The following is a 21,343-nucleotide window of genomic DNA, read 5'->3' on the forward strand; positions in this document are numbered from 1 at the left end:
CAATCCCCAAGCTCCAGACACGCCCAGCTCCAAGCTTTTTTTGAAGCTGTAGTGTGGACGCTCCGTTACTCTGAGGACTGGGGTTACGTAATTAACCTATAGTTCTCATTCATAACACTCCGTTCGATGTATCACTATGGGAAATTGTAGCTCCCGTATTGCCAGACGAGCTTATCTCGAAAATCACAGATCAACCAGAATTTAACAGGTAGAGTCCCGACTCAACAAGGTGCCCAGCACTGTTCGGGCCACGCTTGGAGCGGAGACGTCTAGCCTGTAAAAGCGGACAAAAGTGAGCGGCGAGGACCAGCTCGCCGCTACACAGATGTCTTGGATGGAAACACCCTTGAACAAAGCCCAGGATGTAGCCAGGCCCCGAGTCGAGTGAGCCCGCAGACCCGAAGGTGCTTGCAAATTCTGACTCGTATAGGCCAAAGCAATTGCCTCCACAATCCAGTGGGAGAGCCGTTGCTTAGTAACAGGCTGTCCTTGTGAGGGTTAGCCCAGGACACGAAGAGTTGGTCATTAAGACGAAGCTCCTTTGATCTGTCCATATATGTGCGTAAAGCACGGACTGGACACAACAGATCCTGCTGCTGCTCCCCGGAGGAAACCAGCGGCGGAGGAAATGCCTCAATGTCAATTGGGGTACACGAACCAACCACCTTTGGTGTAAAGGCAGGGTTGGGCTTCAACAACACTCTCGTTTGCCCTGGGGCGAACTGAGTGCATGAGGGATGTACCGACAGTGCATGGATATCACTGACCCGCCTGGCGGATGCCAGGGCCAGTAACAGCACTGTAACAGCACTGTCTTGAGTGACAGATGTTTCATGTCATGTGTTTATCGATCAAGTCCTGTAGAGATGATAAAATCACCCCGACAGGACATTGAAAAGAGATGTGTCCTTCTTGAAGGCACCACTCCTCAAACACCCTCCACTTACAGTCGTAAAGAGACCTGGTGGAGGATGCTCTCGCACTCTGAATAGTGTTTATCACCTTCTGAGGGAGTCCCACTGTATTCAGATTGTACCACTCACGGGTCAGGCCCATAGTGCCCCGCGCTCTGGGCGTGGGTGAAGGATCGCCCCCGCCCGCCTGAGACAATCTGTCCCTGCGTGGTGGGGGCTGCCATGGCTGCCAGCACAACAGCTGATATATCTCCGCCAGCCCGTACGTTGCGGGCTAGGGCGGAAACATCAGAGTAAGTGTGTGGCGTTGCTCCGTCACTCTGGTCAGAGTTGGGGGTAACAGAGCCAGGGGTGGGGGCGCGTACAGAGGACCCGGAGGTCAATCGTGTACGAGTGCTTCCCCGCCTAACAGTGCGTTTAAATCGTGCATTAAAGAGAACAGCTGTCATTGAGCATCTTTTCTTTTTGCGAACAGATTTAACTGTTCTCTGCCGTAACGCACCCACAGCGGACTCACGATCCTTGGATGTGGAGTCCAGTCTGCATAGAGTGGTGCACCTCTGGACAGTAGTTCTGTCCCGAGGTGCATCACTCCCGGTACCTGTGTCGCTCTCAGAGAGAGGAGACGTCTGCCGCTCCAAGGGATAGTTTGTGTGCCAGTGTGTGTGACTGGAGACAACGCAACCTCCCTTGGCGGTTCATACACAATGTCGTGTTGTCTGTCCTCACGAGGACATGGTGTCCTCTGAGAGAAGGCAGGAAGAGTTTTAGGGTGGGGACCACCGCTAAAAGCTCCGGGTGATTTATGTGCGCCCGCTGGAGGTCTCTGCTCTAGAGACCTCTCACCGGGCGACCTTCGTAAATCCCCTATCAGCCTGTCTGACCTGCGTCCGTGGTGACCACCTTCCGTGAAAGGACAGCACCCATAGGCGCGTCCCGTACTAGAAAAGTCGGGTGTAGTGCCACTACGCATTACATAATAACCAATACTCTCCGCACGCCGTGGCGCGCAGGGTTTAGTTTTATTCTGAGACCCATGTTGAGCGGGTGCTTTACGAGGACATTTGTCTGCGTAATCTGACTCTGCTCGGCGGGCATTATAGATAAAACCCTTCTTTCTCGGAGAGAGAGAACCTCTCTCTCCAGAATATGGGTTGACTCTCTCTGGGCTTGTGAAAATAGATAATGTGTAACTGTTTTGAGAAGCCCAGGCAGATGTTGTGAGTATCTCCTGCTGTATGCTCCTTAGAGCCAGCTGAGATGTCACGCTTACGGCTCCAGCCGGCACTGCGCATGCACGTGACTGTGGTGCCTTTACAGCTCCAGCCGGCACTGCGCATGCGTGTGACGGTGGTGCCTTCACAGCCCCAGCCGGCACTGTGCATGCGCGTGACGGTGGTGCCTTTACAGCTCCAGCCGGCACAGCGCATGCGCGTGACGGTGGTGCCTTTACAGCTCCAGCCGGCACAGCGCATTCGCGTGACGGTGGTGCCTTCACGACCCCAGCCGGCACTGCGCATGCGCGTGACGGTGGTGCCCTTAAAGCCCCAGCTTTGGTGCCTTCACAGACCCGTCAGTAATCCGCCTTTTGAGAGATGCCGTAGCTGCTCTCAGAAGGGGAACAATTGACGGGCTGTTTATTGGCTTCATTGATTTTCTTTTAATTTTTTTGAGCTGCGCCCTCGGCCTGAAGCCTGGATGCGTCAGCGGCAAATGGTTTATGACAGAGGAATCAATCAATGTGTGTCATGTGTTTGTGCGGACTTGAGGATGGTGTTTAGGCATCTCTTGAGGCGGCGGGAACACATTCACGGAGGGGAGAAGGAGGGGCTGTCACGCCGCTCGCTTCTTCTTCAGGCCACGGGACGTTGAGTCTGACCGCAGCGCGTTTGCACACGGCCTGCAGGTCCATGCTCAGACCGGGCGAAGCTGGTGTGCTGTCGCCCGGGAGAGCAGCCCTCGCTCCAGGCAGCCTGGGCCGATGACATGAAGGTGTCCTCTTCTTGTTCATCTGACTCGGACAGGAGGAACGCCAGGGCGTCCTCCTCATAGTCCAGCTCGAGGACATCCTCCGCGGGTGAGACCATGGTGAGGTCTAATCGGGAGCCCCAGCTTGGTAAAGCGCGGGAATCCGTTCCCGCGTGTCTTGTCGTCACCGGGTCCCGGCCTGCCAGGGCGCGGGATTCCGGTTCTGTGGCCATAGCGGGTAATGAGCCCCAGACCGACACGGAGAGGGGTTCGCTCTCTGTGGCGGACGCCCCCGTGTCTTGACTGCCGGCCGGCGGGTCCGTGGACATGGGGGGGTCCTGTTCCGACAGGCTAGCTTGTCTTGCTAACCGTCGGCGGAGGCTCTTGACGGTGAAGCGGACACAATGTCCGCATGAGCCGGGGTTGTCGATAGCGCCTCGGGCGTGTTCCAGCCCGAGGCAGGACGAACAGACCTGGTGTGTGTCTGTGCCCGAGATCTTCAACCCGCAGCCGCAGAGTCGAGCCACCGAGTTCCTGACTCCTCTGGTGTGAGGGAGAGGGGCGTCCATCTTTGTCGCCTCGTGGCGTGGAGAGGGCCCGCTCTCGACATGTGGGACGGGTATTACAACCTTGTCCTTAATCCGGAGAAAAAAGGACGGAGTGGGTCTTTTATTCCCGGAGAATACTGACTGGTGTGGCAGGATGCTCCTTTTTAATCCTTTTCCCCTCCGTGGGAAGAGAAAAGAAAAACTTCCTCGCTACCGTGGTGTCGGTAGAGAGGGAGCGAGCTAGCAACAGGTGTGCTGCTAGCTTGAAAAAATCGGACCTACCTTACTTTCTCGTGTAGAGTGTTGGAGTCTACCGGACCAGGTCCGTCCTCCGCGTAGATCGTTTGGATATGGCCAGAGCGGGGTCGCCGTCCGGATCCGCCGATGACCGTTCTTAGTTCTGAGGGAAAAGGAATTGTGCCCTTCGACACTATTCTCTGTTAGCTGTACAAAAACTAGACTTTGCACTCCAATGGATTGTTTCTTCAAATAAGCACTTTATTACACAGTTCAACAAAGACACATCAATCTGATACTATACCACAAAGCGCCTTGGACTCCTTCTTGAGTTCTCACCGTGACAAGCTCGTCAGTGTAAGATCCCAGTTGAAGAGAGCCCCGAATCCTGAATACATTTTGTTCTTTATAGTATTTGCTGTGAAGCCCCCACCTTTGGTGCTCTCTCTTGCTGTAATCTGCCTTTGCTGCCCAGCAACCCCCAGTTTTAGCCAAGGTCAGGGCCAGGGCCCTACTCCCTCTTCCTAATTTCGATGTGTCTTTATTACCTGCTTTATCTGGTTTTCGCTCACAAGACAGTTGTGCCTTTTGAAGGTCAGGGCCACACATACTCGTAACATGGTGTTCTAGTCCTTGAAGATAACAGGATGTAGCCGGCCAACTGCTGAGGCATCTCAGCAGTAAACTTTAACACAGTACTTTTCCACTCAGACAGCTCAATGTTTTTAGCGTTTCCATGATAGGATTTACTATATCTTATATTCACTGTTACTTTTGCCTTATCTTTATCCTTCAAGAGAAGGGCAAGGTCGATTTTAAATACTAACGGCGTTAGTCCTACCGACTTCCTGCGAAGCAGAAGGAGTAGCCGGCGAGCGCCAGTCGACCGAAATGGGTATTTGGGTTCAGTCTGTGGACAGTGAAGCTTGCCCGGCTACTGTAGAGATGTGCTCTGAAGCGACAAGAGGTGTTTGAATGACGCATGCGTTGTGGCGCAAGCTACATATAGGGGGTGATTTCCCTGACGCTGATGTCAAGATCACCAGCCAATCAGGATTGGCGTAATGAGATTGATGCTTCTGTTTGCTCCGCGATGAGGCGCATCCGATAGTGAGACATCGAACGGAGTGTTATGAATGAGAACTGTAGTTTCCCCACAGCAGTAGACGCACATTCATGACGTCCGCTGGCGCATCATAAACACGTCGGATAGTGAAAGTGCAGTCGGATTCTCAAAGCACCGCAGTCTCTTCTCCAAAAATCCTTTTGAATTCTCCTATCCACTATCCCTTAACCCCGTGATGTTTCACACATAGGTCAAGGAATAGACAGGGTTATGCTGCACTCACACCGGATGCGATGCGATGTTTGGGGGCGGTGCGATTACATGTAAAGTCAATGCAGAGTCGCGGACAGACGCGAATTCGCTCCGACGGCGAGCATGAAGCGGTGGACGCGGCGCGAATCACGCGATTGAACTGTGCCAAGTCAAACGCGACAGTTACATTTTTTCAACTCGAGCGTCAAATTCACGTGACGCGTTCTCGCGGAAGCCAATCAGAGGTGAGGATCTCAGCCTGCCTTTACTGAAGTTCAACCAGAAAACATCAGCCATTAGCTGTTATCACACAGAGATCACAGCTCCTCATATCTGTTCAGAAACTGTACAAAAGTTAAACAAGTACAAACCACAGACTGTCTGTGTCATGGCGAATACAGTCGCTGGTTTATTTATGTCTGTAGGCCGTTGTTATGAGTGTGGAGTGAGCATATACAACGTTAGCTTAGCCTGGTCGGCCCAATCTCCATTCAGAAAACAAGCATTTTAAAAGGTTTTTCGCCTGCCGTCTGTCTGCAGACTTGTCAAAGCATTAATTCATGTTTTTTACTAACCGGTATCAGTATGTTGTTACGTTGGCATCATTTAGAAACGTGTATTACAATTTAATCACAGTAAAATATGTTAATTTTGTTGTAGTTGTAGCTCCCGAGCCAGCGCGTCTTGTTTGAATGATGCGAGTAAACACAGCTGGCAGCCGCGGTGAAACTCGAGCGATTAGAGCGAAGCGAATATTCGCATTGCGTCCGGTGTGAGCGCAGCATTAGACGATAGGAGCTGATTGTTGTACTATTCGACTGCAACCCTTGTGTTTTTGAGAGCTTATGACAGTTTATGTGATAGGACATTGTACTGGTTGTGAGAGAGCATACTTTAAAAGGAAGTCAGGTTGATCCAACAGGAAGCCAGTTTAAATATTCATTCCTTGACTGGTTTACAGCCTTGAAAACAAAGCCTGAAGCTGCTCAGAGCACTGCTAGCTACATTTGAGCTGCAATAAGAACTTTTGGTAACACTTTATATTAAGGTACACAAATTCACCATCAACTAATTAACATGCATATTAGCAGTATATTGGCTCTTTATTAGTCATTATAAAACACTTATTAATGCCTTATTCTACATGACCAGATTATACAAGTAATACAGTAGGCCATTTGTTGAGTTTTTCCTCAATAATCAATCAATCAATCAATCAATCAATCAATCAATCAATCAATCAATCAATCAATCAATGTTTATTTATATAGCCCAATATCACAAATGTTACATTTGTCTCAGTGGTCTTCACAGTTTGTACAGAATATCAGTATGACAATACGACACCCTCTGTCCTTAGACCCTCACATCGTACAAGGAAAAACTTCCGGAGAAAACCCACAGTTTAAAGGGAAAAATGGGAGAAACCTCAGGGAGAGCAACAGAGGAGGGATCCCTCTCCCAGGACGGACAGACGTGCAATAGATGCCGTGTGTAAATTGAAAAGATAATACATTTGCAACATAGGTAGTCCAAATGTTTGGAAATGCATGTGTGTATAATAGGAAGATGAATCCACGAGGATATCCATCCAGGACCGATGATCCAGGACCACAGCCACGACTCGCGATCCAGGGCTCGCGATCCAGGACACAACCCTCTAATTAGTGCTTATTTATTGCAAGTAAGGAAGTTGTTGTACATGAGTTTTGTTCTTAATATGCTCTGCTCAATATGGGCCCAATAAGACAGTAGTACCTAATTTTGAGTTATTTAGACTTAATTAACACTTTCATATCTTGTTACATAAGAATAGATCATATTTGATCTAAAACATATCTATTTATGATCATACTGTGTGACCTGCTTGTATGTACTTACACAATAGGTGTACTGTTCTCTCTATGTGTTGTACTGTCTCAGTGTGAACATAGATTAAACAGCCAGCCAAAGTCTTTTGAGAGCCAGGGAATGAGCAGCCATGCTCCTTTATTGAATTATTTGCAGTCTACTGACATTCAAACAGAGTGAAACTATAAAAAAAGAAGATACAAGGCACTTAAGGATCTCATGCATGAAAGTGTAACATACACAGATTAACATATAGGACTGCTAAGTGTAAACAAGGTAAATATAGCTAATGCTAGCAGTGTAATAAGCATGTATACAGGCTAGTATGGCTAACACTAGCGTGTATGCTAGCGTGAATGCTAACGCATTGTAACGCAGTTTAAACATCTCCAAATATCATCACATAAGCACAATACATGTCACTAATCCTTACAGTCAGTGTAAGTGTTAGGCTTACACTTACACTGACTGTCATTGCTTTCTGACGGACTTGACCCTTTTACTCTTCAGGCTGCATAGGGAAAATTAGTAGCAGTCTACTGCCAATGTGCCGTGGGCGGTGTCCGTCAAACAAAAATGTAGAGCCAGTCAGGAACTGAGAATTTAGTCCAACTTCCTTTTCGATCAAACTCACTTCCTTTTCAATCATACTCTCTCGGGGTGTTTCTCAATCGCGAGGATGCTGGCTTGGTAGTCGCGTACTTCCAAGTCACTTCCTTCAGAAATGAAGCAAGTATGCTTCCAAGCCACGGCTTCGGAAAACAAAGAAGAATGGAACAGGCTAACAAGTGTGCCACTCTAACGGTTTCAACATAAACTGTACCGAAAATAAATACCTCACGATGTCTATCTAATTATGAACTTGCTTTACTTTCACGGAACACATTTTTGGTGATAACAAACAAATGTAACAAAGTACCATATTTACCAACACATGTTCTACGCCACTATACTTACATTTAAATGTGTGCTGCGTCGGTTCAGCAATTCTCCGCAAGGGTTTTTGAAATTGGTCCGTGCGCAAAGCATTGTGGGGATTTTAAGGACGCGAAGTCTACCCAAGTGCAGCCTCGAAATGTCCCCCAAACCAAGGACGCGGCCTCGGTGGAATTCCAAGTATGCTGGAGATTAGAACAGTCCTTCGGCGGCACTCGATGACGTAGCAGAATCCTGGAGATTGAGAAACGGCCTCACACACACATAACTATTCTTATGCTAAGGTGACCAGATTTTCAAAATTAAAACCGGGGACATTTTGAGTTTTCCGGTCAATATATCATTAACATATCCAATTGTCTTCACTGTTAAAGAAAAAAGGGGGACAATTCTGGTTCAATGTAATTCAAACATTTGAAGGATAGCTCATATATGAAACTTCAAAGGTCTTTAATTTTGAAACTATACATCAGATTGTCCAGATTCTCTCTGAGTGATTAGATGGGGTGTCCTGCTATCACCCTGAAGTGAAATAAGTCTTTGATACTGGATAGTTTGTTTTATTCTTATCTAAAAATAGAGGGATGATAGCTCATATATGAGACTACAACGGTATTTTATTTTGAAACTCTACATCAGATTGTCCTGATTCTCTCTGAGTGAATATATGCTATCATCCTGGAGTGAAATAAGTCTTTGATAATTTGAGTTTTTTATTTATTCTTGTATAAAAACTAGGGCTGTCAAGTTAACGCCACTAATTATTTTAACGCGATTAACGCATGTGTATTTTTTTTCCTCGGCCGCCCCGTAGTTTCAGAGCGCATCGAGTTTAAAATACCATCTACAAACTGATGCTGCTGACAGCCCCGCTCCTGCTGCCCGCTTGTGGCAGACCACACTTCCACGCTCACCCGCCGGCAGGCACCGACTGGCCATCGGGAGGACCGGGAGGGTGTGTGTATGTGTGGCCCGAGCGAGCGAGAGAGACCTTACGTGCATTGTTGTTGTTAGCATCTGGTGCTAGCTAGCTGCGCTAACGGATATAAGGAGCTGTTTAAATGAAAACAGAGGAGCGCTCTAGCCACACAACTGCGCTGAACACGACATTGTACGAAAAGTCAGCACACTCATGATTGCAGCGTCCAGGCAGCTCCCGTTCGAGCATATGCCTTGAGTTGCACATAGCTCCAACGATCCAACACACACGCACACGCACACGAACACACACACACACACACCATTTGTATTGTATGAGAGAGGTTCCAGGTTGAATTGAGGCGAATATTTTTAATGTTCAGAGGTTGTTGTGTTTAATATTCATGAGAATATTTGTCATTGTTCAAATGATAATAAACATTAGCATAAAGCATATTTGTCCACTCATATGTTGATAAGAGTATTAAAAACCTGAAAAATATTCCTCTGAGGTACATTTAGAACAGATCAAAAATGTGCGATTAATTTGCGATTAATCGCGATTAACTATGGACAATCATGCGATTAATCGCGATTAAATATTTTAATCGACTGACAGCCCTAATAAAAACAGAAGGACGATAGCCCATATTAGGGCTGCAACAAACGACTAATTTGATAATCGATTAATCTATCGATTACTGAAACGACTAATCGATTATTCGGACTATTATTATTTCTCAAATGCTCTTATTTAGCCATCAACTTTTAAATTTACGTTTGAGGTTGTTTTAGGCATGTGGAAACTAACAATGAAGACAAAATAGACAAATACTTGATTCAAAAATACATATTTATGAAACTTTCTGCTGAAATATATGAAAGATAAATAAAAAATCTGTCCGTCAACATTTTTAAACCAAGGACAGCAGCAATATAAATAAAAACTATAGCAGTTTCCCTTAATCAAATAAAAAAACTATTTCAATTTAAGGGATAAACACTCTTGCATCTTGGCTAGATTATTCTGGGTTGAAATGGTGGAAAGTCAGCATCTCCACATGATCTCGGGAGAGGCTTGCTCTCTTCTGAGAGCAGATATTCCCCACCACAGAGAAGATTCGCTCAGACGGGGTTGATGTTGCAGGAATGCAAAGGAAAGATCTTGCAAGCTTTGACAATACAGGGAAACGCCCCTTATTTTCCCTCCACCATCTCAGAGGGTCATCTTTTTTGTGAATGGCTGGCTCTGCGAAGTACGTCTGAACTTCGCTCCTTGCCATTTGGAGCTTTTGGTCTTTGTGAGATTCATCCTCTTCTTCCCTCAGACTGTCTGTGTCAGATTGAAGGAGGTTATCCAGTGCTGATTTGTCCCCTCTGCCTGGAACACTGACTCTCTGCTGATGAACTTGCTCACAGCCTTGTATCTCAGACCCTCTTACCTCTTTGATTGCAAGGACTTCAATTGACCCTTGCACCCGTGTGCCATCTTCAGCTCCCATAAACTTCAGCTTTCTGAATCTTGGGTCAAGGGAAGCTGGAAGAACAATCGGGTTTTCTTTCTCTGCTGAGATGGTGTTCAGACACCCCCATCTTTCGTTTATCCCTTTTTCTGCACTTGCCAAAAATACTTTCCCTGCGCCCGTCTCAAAACGGGTTTGCTGTGTGAACCGTTGATGCCCTTTGACCAGCTGTGGAAGACATGAAGCGGTTGCATACTCCTGTCCACTTAGGTAAACGGTAGCACATTGAAAAGGCTGCAACCCTTGTGTCAGCTCTTCAAGCAGCACCCATTGATCTGGCTTCAAGTCAAAGTACTGTTTGCCCCTTGGAGTTACCTCAGGATCGGATAGAGTTGCAGTAACTGGCCAGCGCTGTTCCAGGAGTCTCTCTACCATGTAGTGTGAGAGAAACTTCTGCTCAGCAATGTTGATGGAAGAAATGGAAACTGGAGTCCGCTTTATATCAAACACTGAGTTTAATCGAGAGTCACGGCCGTGAGTGAGTACAGGGCATTTCCACAGCATTGAGAAATCCCGAGTCAACACTGAGAAATACACAGAAAACACAGGCAATTCTACCAGAGGATCCAGGAGGAGACTCTGTTTGCGCCCTTTCTAATCATAATTAAATACAGGATCTTCAGAGACAAAGAAAGTCTGTTTAGAGTCATCTGCCTAGTTGGCCACACTTCCCCCAACAGGAAGGCAGGACCTTTGACCTGTGCCCTGCTCTAAGTATCAGGCAGACACATGTGAAAACACTAAAATGCTTCTATACACAGACAACAGGAGAATATTCTCTAACAGATCCACGCTTTTATCAATTTATTGATAACCAATTAACATTAGTCTAAGAATATTTCAGTCACTACTTGAATCAAATAAAACGTCCTCAGAGTTGTGTGGATTTCTCATTACATTAATTACATCAAAAACAGAATAAGATTGATACAGACAACCATAATAGAAAAATCATCTTTCTTCAGTGTTTGATTTCTTTTGTCAAAAAGGCACAATAATAACACATGCAATACAAAAGTATAATAGTAAAATATATGTTTAAAAAACAAGATCTTTTATCATTTATCACTCAGTTAATCTCATTCATCAAACACAAATTCAAATTCAGCTTACATCTTTAAAGATTTACTTCAAGGCAATTACTTATTAAAACACAATTAGAATGTAGGATTATAAGAAATCCAATTGAGGTATAAATCAGAATCATTAGGGATTCAGTTAAAATTCAAAGTTACGGTATAAATTCACAGTGATGAATCGATCAATCTGTAATCTGTAAAGGTACAGTGTCCTCAATCTTTAACATTACTTTACGTTTACTTCAATACACTTATTCAAGAGTAAGGCACTTTACTACATACATTTTATTCAAATACATTTGTTCAAAAATCTGAAAAGGAGAAGTCAGACATTTTATTGTAAACAACATGAGGAAGGAAAAGTCAAAAACATTTATTCTAAACAACCTGAGGAAGGAAAAGTCAAAAACATTTATTCTTTATTCTGAGTGTCAACTTTAATCAATTTATCAATCGCTGAAAGGAGGTACCCAAGGTACAGGAACTGCCATGGAGACCCATGGGTCTGGAAGCTCGGCGTCTTACATCAACATTGTGTCATCTACAGTAGAATACCCCACTAACCTCTGTGGGGCCTGGAGGGTAGTCTTGGCAACCCTGCGTATGGCTAATTTAACTACAGTGATCAAACAGGTCACTAGGATTAGCACAACCAAGATAAACACTGCAACAGTAACAACAAATTTAACCAACCCCGCTCCCCAGGATCCAAGGGTTCCACTTAAATCCCCAAATGTAAACCCATGAGTTTCATGCAATTATTTTATCCCATTAGCCGTGTCATGAACCATATCCATAACTTCAGGTGTAGCGTCAGAGACAAAGGAACAGCACTCCGCACCAATTACTTTACATGCGCCCCCCTGGGCAGCTAAGAGGAGGTCCAGCGCCATGCGATTCTGTAGTGCTACCGTCCTAACTTCCTGCAGTTCTTTATGTTCCGCTAACATCACGATATTTGATACATTTAGATGATGTTCCACTACTTTGGATAATGCCATGATCTCCTGCTGACTGACATAAATGCCGTACCAGGGCAAAAATAGGCTCGCTACCTGTTGTCCTTTTGTAATGGACCTGCTGTTCCTGTGTAGAGAGGGAAGTATCGCTGCAATCTCATTTGCCTCTACTTTACGGATTAAAGGAATTAGGTAGGCTAGATAACAGGTGCCATAAAAAACGTCATATGGTACGCAGCCATAAGCCCGGTCGCCACAAACTAAGTAAACTCTCTGTGGGAGGGGAATTCTGGCTAATTTTACCCTCACTATGGTATTACAGTCGCTGTGTCCCACATCCGCAGAGGTATGAGATCCTGCTTCATTCTGGAAACAGATGGACACATTCTTCCATTCGTGTACTACAATTGGGGGAACATATACTGAACAGTCACGTGTAGGGGGATTGCCTAGGGGTATTGGTTGCGTACAATCATGTATTTTAACCTCAACGGAGTTCACTGTTCTGGAGCCAAACCAGGGCACAACTGTTACCAAAGCTTCAACCAACAAAGATGCCATGTGTGGTTGTTTTGTGCATGTTGGACTTGTGGAATTAACCGAACAATTAGTTTGTACCAGAGCTAACTGGAATCTGTATTCAAAAGCTAGGTTAATGTATTTCTTCACATATTAGTTTTAAAAACATCAATCGTTTGAAACCGTCAGGCAGATAATTTTTATTTACTGTCTCAACAATGAGAGAGACCAGACCCTTGTACTGTAACGGTTTATCAGAGTCTGTTGGGTATGAAGGAGTGTAGCAGTCCTCAGCCTCATCGCTAATCCTAGAGTAAATGTCGTTCCAACTAATTAATTTATAGTCCGCTCTTGCAAAAGGAATTGGGCTAAACATAGGAGAATGCATGGATTCTGGCATATTTTGGCACAGCCAACAGTTGCTAATATTACGTTCATGTGCGTAGTCTAACATTAAACTTACTGCAGAATTAGTTTTAGTTTGTTTAAAAGGAGTGATTAAGGCCTTTTTTGAAAAATCTACATCACCTCCTGAGTGTTTAAGTGGAGTGGATAGAACATTTGTTTTTCTATCTGGTCCAGACAGTTTGCATGCAGTAGCACCTGGATTGGGAACCTGGTAATCTGGTTTCCTCACTCTACTTTATCCCTTATCATTGTCTTAAACTGTTCTCTAGTGCTACACCACAGTTCTGGGGGCATGTCTTCAATGGTGTCGAGTGCCATTCTCACCCCCTCCGACGCCACTCCGTCTGTACGGTACCGGTCCATTGGATATATCTCCCACGTTGAGTAAACTAAGGACACATAAGATACAATAATACAGTTAGATGAATCACATATTGAAGCTGGACAGTTAAAAGAAACAGTCTCTGATTTGTGATCAGAGAGGGAGACAATCCTCCTGATTCTTCCTCCTTTTCTTTCTCGTTGTGTCTCTCGCACCATACTGAATGTCTGTGTGGTGATTGGATACAACCTGTCCTTGTCGCTAGGCACTGATTTGCCCGTTGGTGTCGTTTTGCCCTCAGGGTCTGGGCCCTGAGTGGTCAAGTCGTCTGCGCTCGTAGATAAGAGCACCTTATTTTCTTCCTCAGACGGGCGAGATCCCTCGCCACCTGTCGTTGGGATTTCCACAGCTCCATCTAGCAGGGCGACCTTGGCCAGGTACAGAAGACCCAGCATGACGATGATGATGACTGCCTTCACACGCCAGCATCCGGTAGAGGGGAGAGACGACATCTTGTAGCGTGAATCCACTCCGGTCTCCCTTGTACTCTCAGCGCTGTTCTGGTCACTATTAACACCTGGAAAGGACCTTTCCACCTGGGAGACAGAGCATCTTTTTCAAGAGATTTGATTAGTACATTATCACCAATCTGAAAGGGGTGGGTGGGCTCCTCTCCGGGCTGGGGGAGCCTGTCAGCCACCTGCCTGTGAAACTTTCTCAACATGTCAGTTAGATATTTGACATAGTTAGTCATGTAATCCTCTGTCCACAAAAGAGTGAGTTTGTGGGGTGTTACTGGGGGGCTAGATCCTGCGAACATTACACTTCCCATCAATACCTCGTGTGGGCTAAGCCCTGTCGTTGCATTTGGTGAACTTCTGATGGAGCACAGAACTAGCGGCAGCGCGTCTACCCATTTTAGTCCTGTGGTCAACATTGTTTTAGTGAGTTTCTCCTTTATAGTCAAGTTCATTCTCTCAACCTGGCCTGAGCTCTGTGGGTGATAGGGAACATGCAATTGCCATTTGAACCCTAACACTGTAGCTAGACTCTGGGTTATCTTAGAAATGAATGCTGGACCTCTGTCACTGTTAATTCCTGTGGGCACACCAAATCTAGGAATAACATCTTTGAGAAGACACTTTACAACTGTTCTAGCGTCTTCTTTTCTGGTAGGGTAGGCCTCTACCCATTTGGAGAACTGGCACACTATTACCAAAAAATATTTGAATCCTTGGCATGGTGGCATATGTTTAAAGTCAATTTGCATATTTACAAAGGGCCCCGAGGGGGGCGGTAAGTGTTCATGCTGAATTTGACCACTTCTTCGTCTTGTCTGCGGGCATATCATGCATCTGTCTACCAGGATCTGTGTAGCTAGTGTAATGCCTGGAGCAAACCATTGGGACTTTATAATCCCATTCATCCCTCCTTTTCCTACATGTGATTTGCCATGTGCAACATGTGCCAAAACATGGAGGAACGAACGTGGACATACCATCCATCCGTCTGGGTGGAGCCACAAGCTGGACTCAGCGTCAAGTGTACAACCTCGTCTTAGCCATAAATCTTTCTCCCAAACATCAGCGCGGGCTTGCATGTCCGTGACATCATTAAAGGAAGGCAAATAAATGGGTTATGTGGGTTGTGTCAAGGGGCATTGGAGCACCATAGAAGAGGAGGAAACTGCTGCTTGTTTAGCCGCGGTGTCGGCTAACGCATTTCCACGCGAAATAGGATCATCAGAATTTGTGTGAGCAGCGCACTTAACCACTGCTAGCTGTGTAGGGAGCATGATAGCGTCTAATAGCTGTGCTACTAACGCATGATGTTGAATAGGCTTACCGGCCGATGTTAAGAAACCGCGCATTTTCCACAAGACACCAAAATCATGGCACACACCAAATGCATACCTGGAGTCTGTGAAAATGGTTGCAACTCTATCTTTAGCCAAAATACACGCCCTCAGCAGAGCATAAAACTCTGCAGCCTGAGCCGACGTGCCATTTGGCAAGGCCCGGCTTTCTAAAACTTCCCAGTCATTTACAACAGCATAGCCTGCTAAGTGTACTGTGTCAGACGGCCTGCTCGCAGACCCGTCTGTGTATAGAATCATATCTGAATTAGGGATAGGAGTTTGCAACATATCAGTTCTGGGGGAAGAAGACATGTCAATCGTTGTGACACAGTCATGTGTGATTTCAAAATCTGGAATCGGTACCAGCGTAGCTGGGTTTAGAGGGGGAGAGCGTTTAAGTGTGATGTGTGGGCTTGAAAGAATTATTGCTTCATAACCAGAGCGCCTTGCTGCTGTCATATGCTGAGTAGCAGAGGTGTTCAGAATATGCAAAACTGCATGTGGGACATGTACTACACAGTCACTGGCCAGTACAATGGGAGAGGATTGTTTGATAACAATTGCAACTGCGGCTACTGCCCGCAGACATGAAGGCATACCAAGTACCACAGGGGAGAGTCGAGATGAGTAGTATGCAACAGGCCGGAAATTAGAGCCATGCTTCTGTACCAAGATGCCCGTTGCAAAGCCCCCCTTCTCATGGACATGCAGGTGAAACGGCTGATGGTAATCAGGGAGCCCCAGGGCAGGAGCTGATGTCAGGGCTCGCTTTAAGTCCTGAAAAGCTGTGTGCATGTCCTCAGACCATTGAACAATGTTAGGAGCAGCCTGCAGAGTGGCAGCACGCAGGACAGAGTCCATAGCAGCGTACTCGTATATCCAGTGTCTGCAATAGTTAGCCATGCCCAAAAAATACAGCATGTCTTTCTTTTGCGGGGTGGTGCCACTTTGTTCAAAAGGCAAATCCTTGCTGGCGAGAGGAGTCGGTGTCCATCCCTCAGAATGTGACCCAGGTATGTGACCTCAGTCTGGCAGTACTGCAACTTAGCCAGGGATGCTCTGTGTCCGCATTCAGAAAGTCTTTTCATGAGCAGAATGGAGTCGATGCGACATGCGTCCATGTTGGGAGAAGCTAACAACAGGTCATCTGCGTACTGAAGCAAGGTACTACCTCCTGTAAGGACCAAAGTGTCCAGATCTCTCTTAACCGCTGCTGCGTACACAGTAGGCGACTCGACGTACCCCTGTGGGAGGCGCGTGTATGTGATTTGTTTACCTTTAAAAGTAAATGCAAACAGATACTGGCTGTCTGGATGCAGAGGAACAGAGAAAAATGCTGAACATAAATCGATTACTGTGTAACATTTCGAATCTGACGGTAATGATGCAAGAATTGAATTAGTGTCAGGCACTATAGGAGCTGTCGGAATGACAATAGCGTTAATAGCTTGCAAATCTTGGACAAAACGCCACTCATCAGGGCGATTGTGCTTGGGTATGGGCAAGATGGGCGTGTTACATGGACTCGTTGTATATCTTAACACGCCCTGATCGAGCAGAGATTGGATGACTCCTTCAATTCCCAAAATGGCTCTATGGGGTAAATTGTACTGTCTGATAGCTGGCAATCTGGCATTGGCTTTAAGTGTGACTCTGTGTGGAGGGACTGAACAAACAAACCCCACATGATTTTTGTGTTTAGCCCATAATGTGGCAGGAACCTCAGAACAATCTGAAGGGGGTCCATATTGTGTGAGTGCAGGTGGCTGTAAATGAAGAACTGTGCTTTGAGGGAGAGAAAGTTGCTCAGAGAGACACAGCATGTAATGTTGTTCTCCGAGGTTAATTAGATCGTGTGTGTGTGTGTGTGTGTGTGTGTGAGAAGCCTTTGTAGCCCTCAGCAGAGCATGGCAGTGGGCTGCCATGACCCCCACTTCTTCAGGGTCACTTCCTGGAGTCACAGCTAGTGTGAGGTGAGGAATCGTGTCTGCAGCATAAAGAGCCTGTTGTGCGGTTTTGAGCCTCAGGGGCAATGCGCACCCCTGGGGTCCTAAAAATAGAAATTGTTCACATTCCAACTTTTCTGAGCTGTTGCAAAAACCTCTTACTGATAGCGCATAGTCATCTGATGGGTTAAAAGCAGCTGTGCAGTGACAATTCAATACAGGCTGCATAAGGGACATTAAAGAAGCACACACAGGGGAAATGCTAGCAATTTTCTGAATTCCTGTTGTTGAGAAAACAGAAATCATGTTGAAATCTGGAAATGACCAACAATAAAGGTTGTCCTGAGATGATTGAATGAATTGGACAGCTTGATAGACTTTGCTGTCAGGAATAGTCAAAAACAATCCGTCTGGAGTGCAATGTATTGTTGCTTGTAATTTACAAAGCAAATCTCTGCCCATTAGATTAATAGGACTTCCATCTGAAATAATGAAAGAGTGTTGGACATGTGATCCTTCAATTGAAATATTAGTTTTCTCTGAAACGGGCTCTGACATAGGAATGCCAGAAACTCCCATTGTTGTGACAAAATGATTGGTTGCTTCACACACTTTTTCCTTCGTGCGCACTGCTGATAATGTTGCTCCGCTGTCAATCAAAATGTCTACCGCTTTACCACTGAAATCGACGGGCATAATCGGATCTTCACGCGGGTTATTGGAAAGGCGAATTGTTGCTGCTTGAATGTGGAAATGCTGTGAATTTGACCCTATTTCTTCATCATGGCACCTCTATCTTCTGTTAAATTGACTTTGCTGACCGTTTTGCCCCTGTTGAGCCTGCCTGTCATATTGACTGTTCAGGGGAGGGGGGGGGCAGTAATGCAGGGTGTTGGCGGGGGGGCTGGGGAAGAGCAGGCAAAGGTTGTGCGTCCTGCTGTGCTCCCCAGCGCCGTCCGCATTGTCCTGCCCAGTGGTCTGTTGCGCCACAGATGCCCTTGTCTTGGTAATTTTGTGATGTCCCCTGATTTTGATACTGCTGTGTGCGGTTTTGTCCCTGAAACTGCTGGGAGTTATCCGCACTCTGATAAGCCTGTGTATTTTGAGGCAACTTTTGCGCAATTCTGGGGGTCAGAAATATCTGATTTCCGTGCAACGCGCGCATTATTGCGAGACTTAATTTCCATCTTTTAATTTGCCAATCTGGGGTAGCCATCATATACGCCTGAGCTGTTTCAGGGATTAAATTATGCAACAAAGTCTGTATGGCGAACAAATCATTGCCCTCTCTTTTAATGCCCGCATTATTGTCCCACACTATCATGAAACGCTGGAGAAATTCTGGGACTGTTTCTGTTGGGTTCTGTACGCAAGCCGTCACCAGCGAAAAATCTGTGAGTTTTGGCGCATGCTTTGATTGCAATAGCAGCTACAGTCTGGATCCACATATCACGCATCTGTGTCGGAGGCCAGTCACCTGCAGCCGTACAGGCAGGGAATTTGAATTCCTCTCTACACGTGGGCCAATCTGCCTTATATGTTAGGATTATCAGCTGTTTAACATCATGAACCAAACAGTTATAAACTGAGCAGACATTAGTCAACCACGACAGATACTCATCTGGGCTTTTAGTCGGACTTGGAGCGTGATTAGTGACATCCATCACCTCAGCGGGTGTCCAAAGCTTATAAACTGGAACATCTCCTATCAGTATTTTCGGTGCTGTCACAGCTTCAGCAGAATTATTATCCTGAGATGTTTGCAGTCTTGTGATAATTCTATGAGGGACATAGTCCTTAAAACTGGTGCCGTACGGCGTGTTTGGAGTGTGTAACATTTTCGTTGCGGAGCCAGAGGCCGGCGTGTGTAATGAGCTGCTATCTGGCATTTCCTCTCCACTGTCCGCTGCACTTTGTTCCTGCTGCTCACTTTCTCGTTGTCTATACTGTCCTTCCTGATATGTCAACCTATTTGTATTCATGATAGCTGCAGCTGACATTAATAAATCATCATCAGAGTTTCTTGCCCCGGAATTTGAGAGTCCTATCGCGGGAATTATTTGTGTGCAGAGAGATACAGCCTGGTTTTCCTCTATCAGCCCAGCGTCTGTTAAAATGGAAATTAGCTGAGCTGTGCTGGGAGATTTGCCTTGTCTTTTCAGCCAATCGTACATGACTGATTTCGCAATGGCTGCGACGTCCTTTCCGTGTCTTTCTTTAATTCTGGACATGTTCTCTGATTTAACAACAAAAACAGCCTCTAGGCCAGTGGCTCTCAACCTTTTTACACCAAGTACCACCTGAGACAATAGTTAGCTCTCCAAGTACCACCATATGACCAATGTTAAAATACAGTCGTACAGTTCATGCAGGACTCGGAGGCAAATGTATTCATAATAACATTATTTATTGTCAGCAACAGCTACATGTACAAAGGGCAGTCCCTCTCCCCCTCACTCATCACTCATATCACACACACACACACACACACACACACACACACACACACACACACACACACACACACACACACACACACACACACACACACACACACACACACACACACACACACACACACACACACACACACACACACACACACACACACACACACACACACACACACACACACCACAAGTGTGAACATAAAGAACAAAATAATAACTTATTCTCATACAACAAATGACAACTGTACAGTACTTCAATCATACAGTACATACACACACACTCAATTAAATGCAATAGCTTTCATAGCATGACCATAGTGACATATATTGCCAAAGCTCTATGTTGCAACATCTATACACAAATACACACAAATAAACACATAAACAGTTATAAACAAACTGCTTAGAATGTGGTGTGTCAGCTCAGTTTGATTCCCTCAGGCAGGCAGAGACTAACCGCAACAATGCAGCTCTCTTTATATTCCCAGAGTCGTATTCACACACACACACACACACACACACACACACACACACACACACACACACACACACACACACACACACACACACACACACACACACACACACACACACACACACACACACACACACACACACACACACACACACACACACACACACACATTGATGGAGAGTCCCTGTAGTCCCAAATTCAGGTCGTTTAAACGGGAGAAAATGTCTGACAAGTATGCCAACTGGCTGAGCCACACTGTATTATCAAACATATCTGATAAGGGGACATTTTTGTCCTGTAAGAAGACTTGGACTTCTCTGTGCAATTCAAAAAGCCTTGAAAGCACTTTCCCTCTTGATAGCCATCTTACTTCTGTATGCAGCAGAAGTTGGACATGCTCGCTGCCCATCTCATCACAGAGCACTTGGAATAGGCGAGACTGCATCGGGCGGGCCTTTATGAAGTTCACACTCTTCACAGCAGAGTCCAGCACAAACTTCAAGCCATCGGGCATCTTCTTCACCGCCAGCGCCTCCCGGTGGATGCTGCAGTGTGTCCATCGCATCTCCGGTGCGACCTCTTTGATCCGAGCTGCTACTCCGCTGTGGCGGCCAGTCATAGCCCTCGCGCCGTCTGTGCAGACTCCAACACACTTTTTCCATTCAAGTCCATTCTCTTGCACATACGCGTCTGGAGCTGGAATATGTGCTCAGCTGTTGTTCTGGTCTCCAGTGGTTGACAGAACAGAAAGTCTTCCTGAGCTGCACCATCATGTTCATATCTGACATAAACCATCAAATTGGCCAAATCTGCAACATCAGTAGTCTCGTCCAGCTGGATGGAATAATAGCTACTACTTTTAATGCGCTCAATCAATGTATTTTTAACATCGTCTGCCATCTCTACTATTCTCCGTGACACAGTGTCATTTGAAAGTGACACCAAATGTAACTGTTTGGCAGCCTTCTCGCCACGCATGATTTCTGTAATTTCTTTTGCGAGTGGGAGACAAAGGTTTTCGCCAATTGTGTGTGGTTTACCGGCTTTTGCAATGCGGAGGCTGGCACGATACGAGGCTTCCTGGGCCTTGGCTATGGGTGTACAGCTGGATTGG

At 45.9% G+C, this 21,343-nt stretch overlaps 1 protein-coding gene across 1 annotated transcript in view; it reads right to left on the minus strand.

The window, feature by feature from the left end:
• The window catches only part of LOC139433870 (zinc finger BED domain-containing protein 5-like), a 29,338-nt gene extending 8,209 nt beyond the window's left edge, over window positions 1-21,129 (minus strand). The window contains exons 1-2 of the mRNA XM_071203311.1: window positions 20,944-21,129; window positions 20,460-20,902 (exon numbers count right to left, since the gene is read on the minus strand). Coding sequence (XP_071059412.1) covers window positions 20,460-20,902; window positions 20,944-21,129 — 629 coding nt within the window. The remainder of the gene's footprint in view (window positions 1-20,459; window positions 20,903-20,943) is intronic.
• Between the last annotated feature and the right edge of the window lie 214 nt (window positions 21,130-21,343).

This window comes from Pseudochaenichthys georgianus, chromosome 5 (genome assembly GCF_902827115.2).
Source record: "Pseudochaenichthys georgianus chromosome 5, fPseGeo1.2, whole genome shotgun sequence".
NCBI classification, from domain to species: Eukaryota; Metazoa; Chordata; class Actinopteri; order Perciformes; family Channichthyidae; genus Pseudochaenichthys; species Pseudochaenichthys georgianus.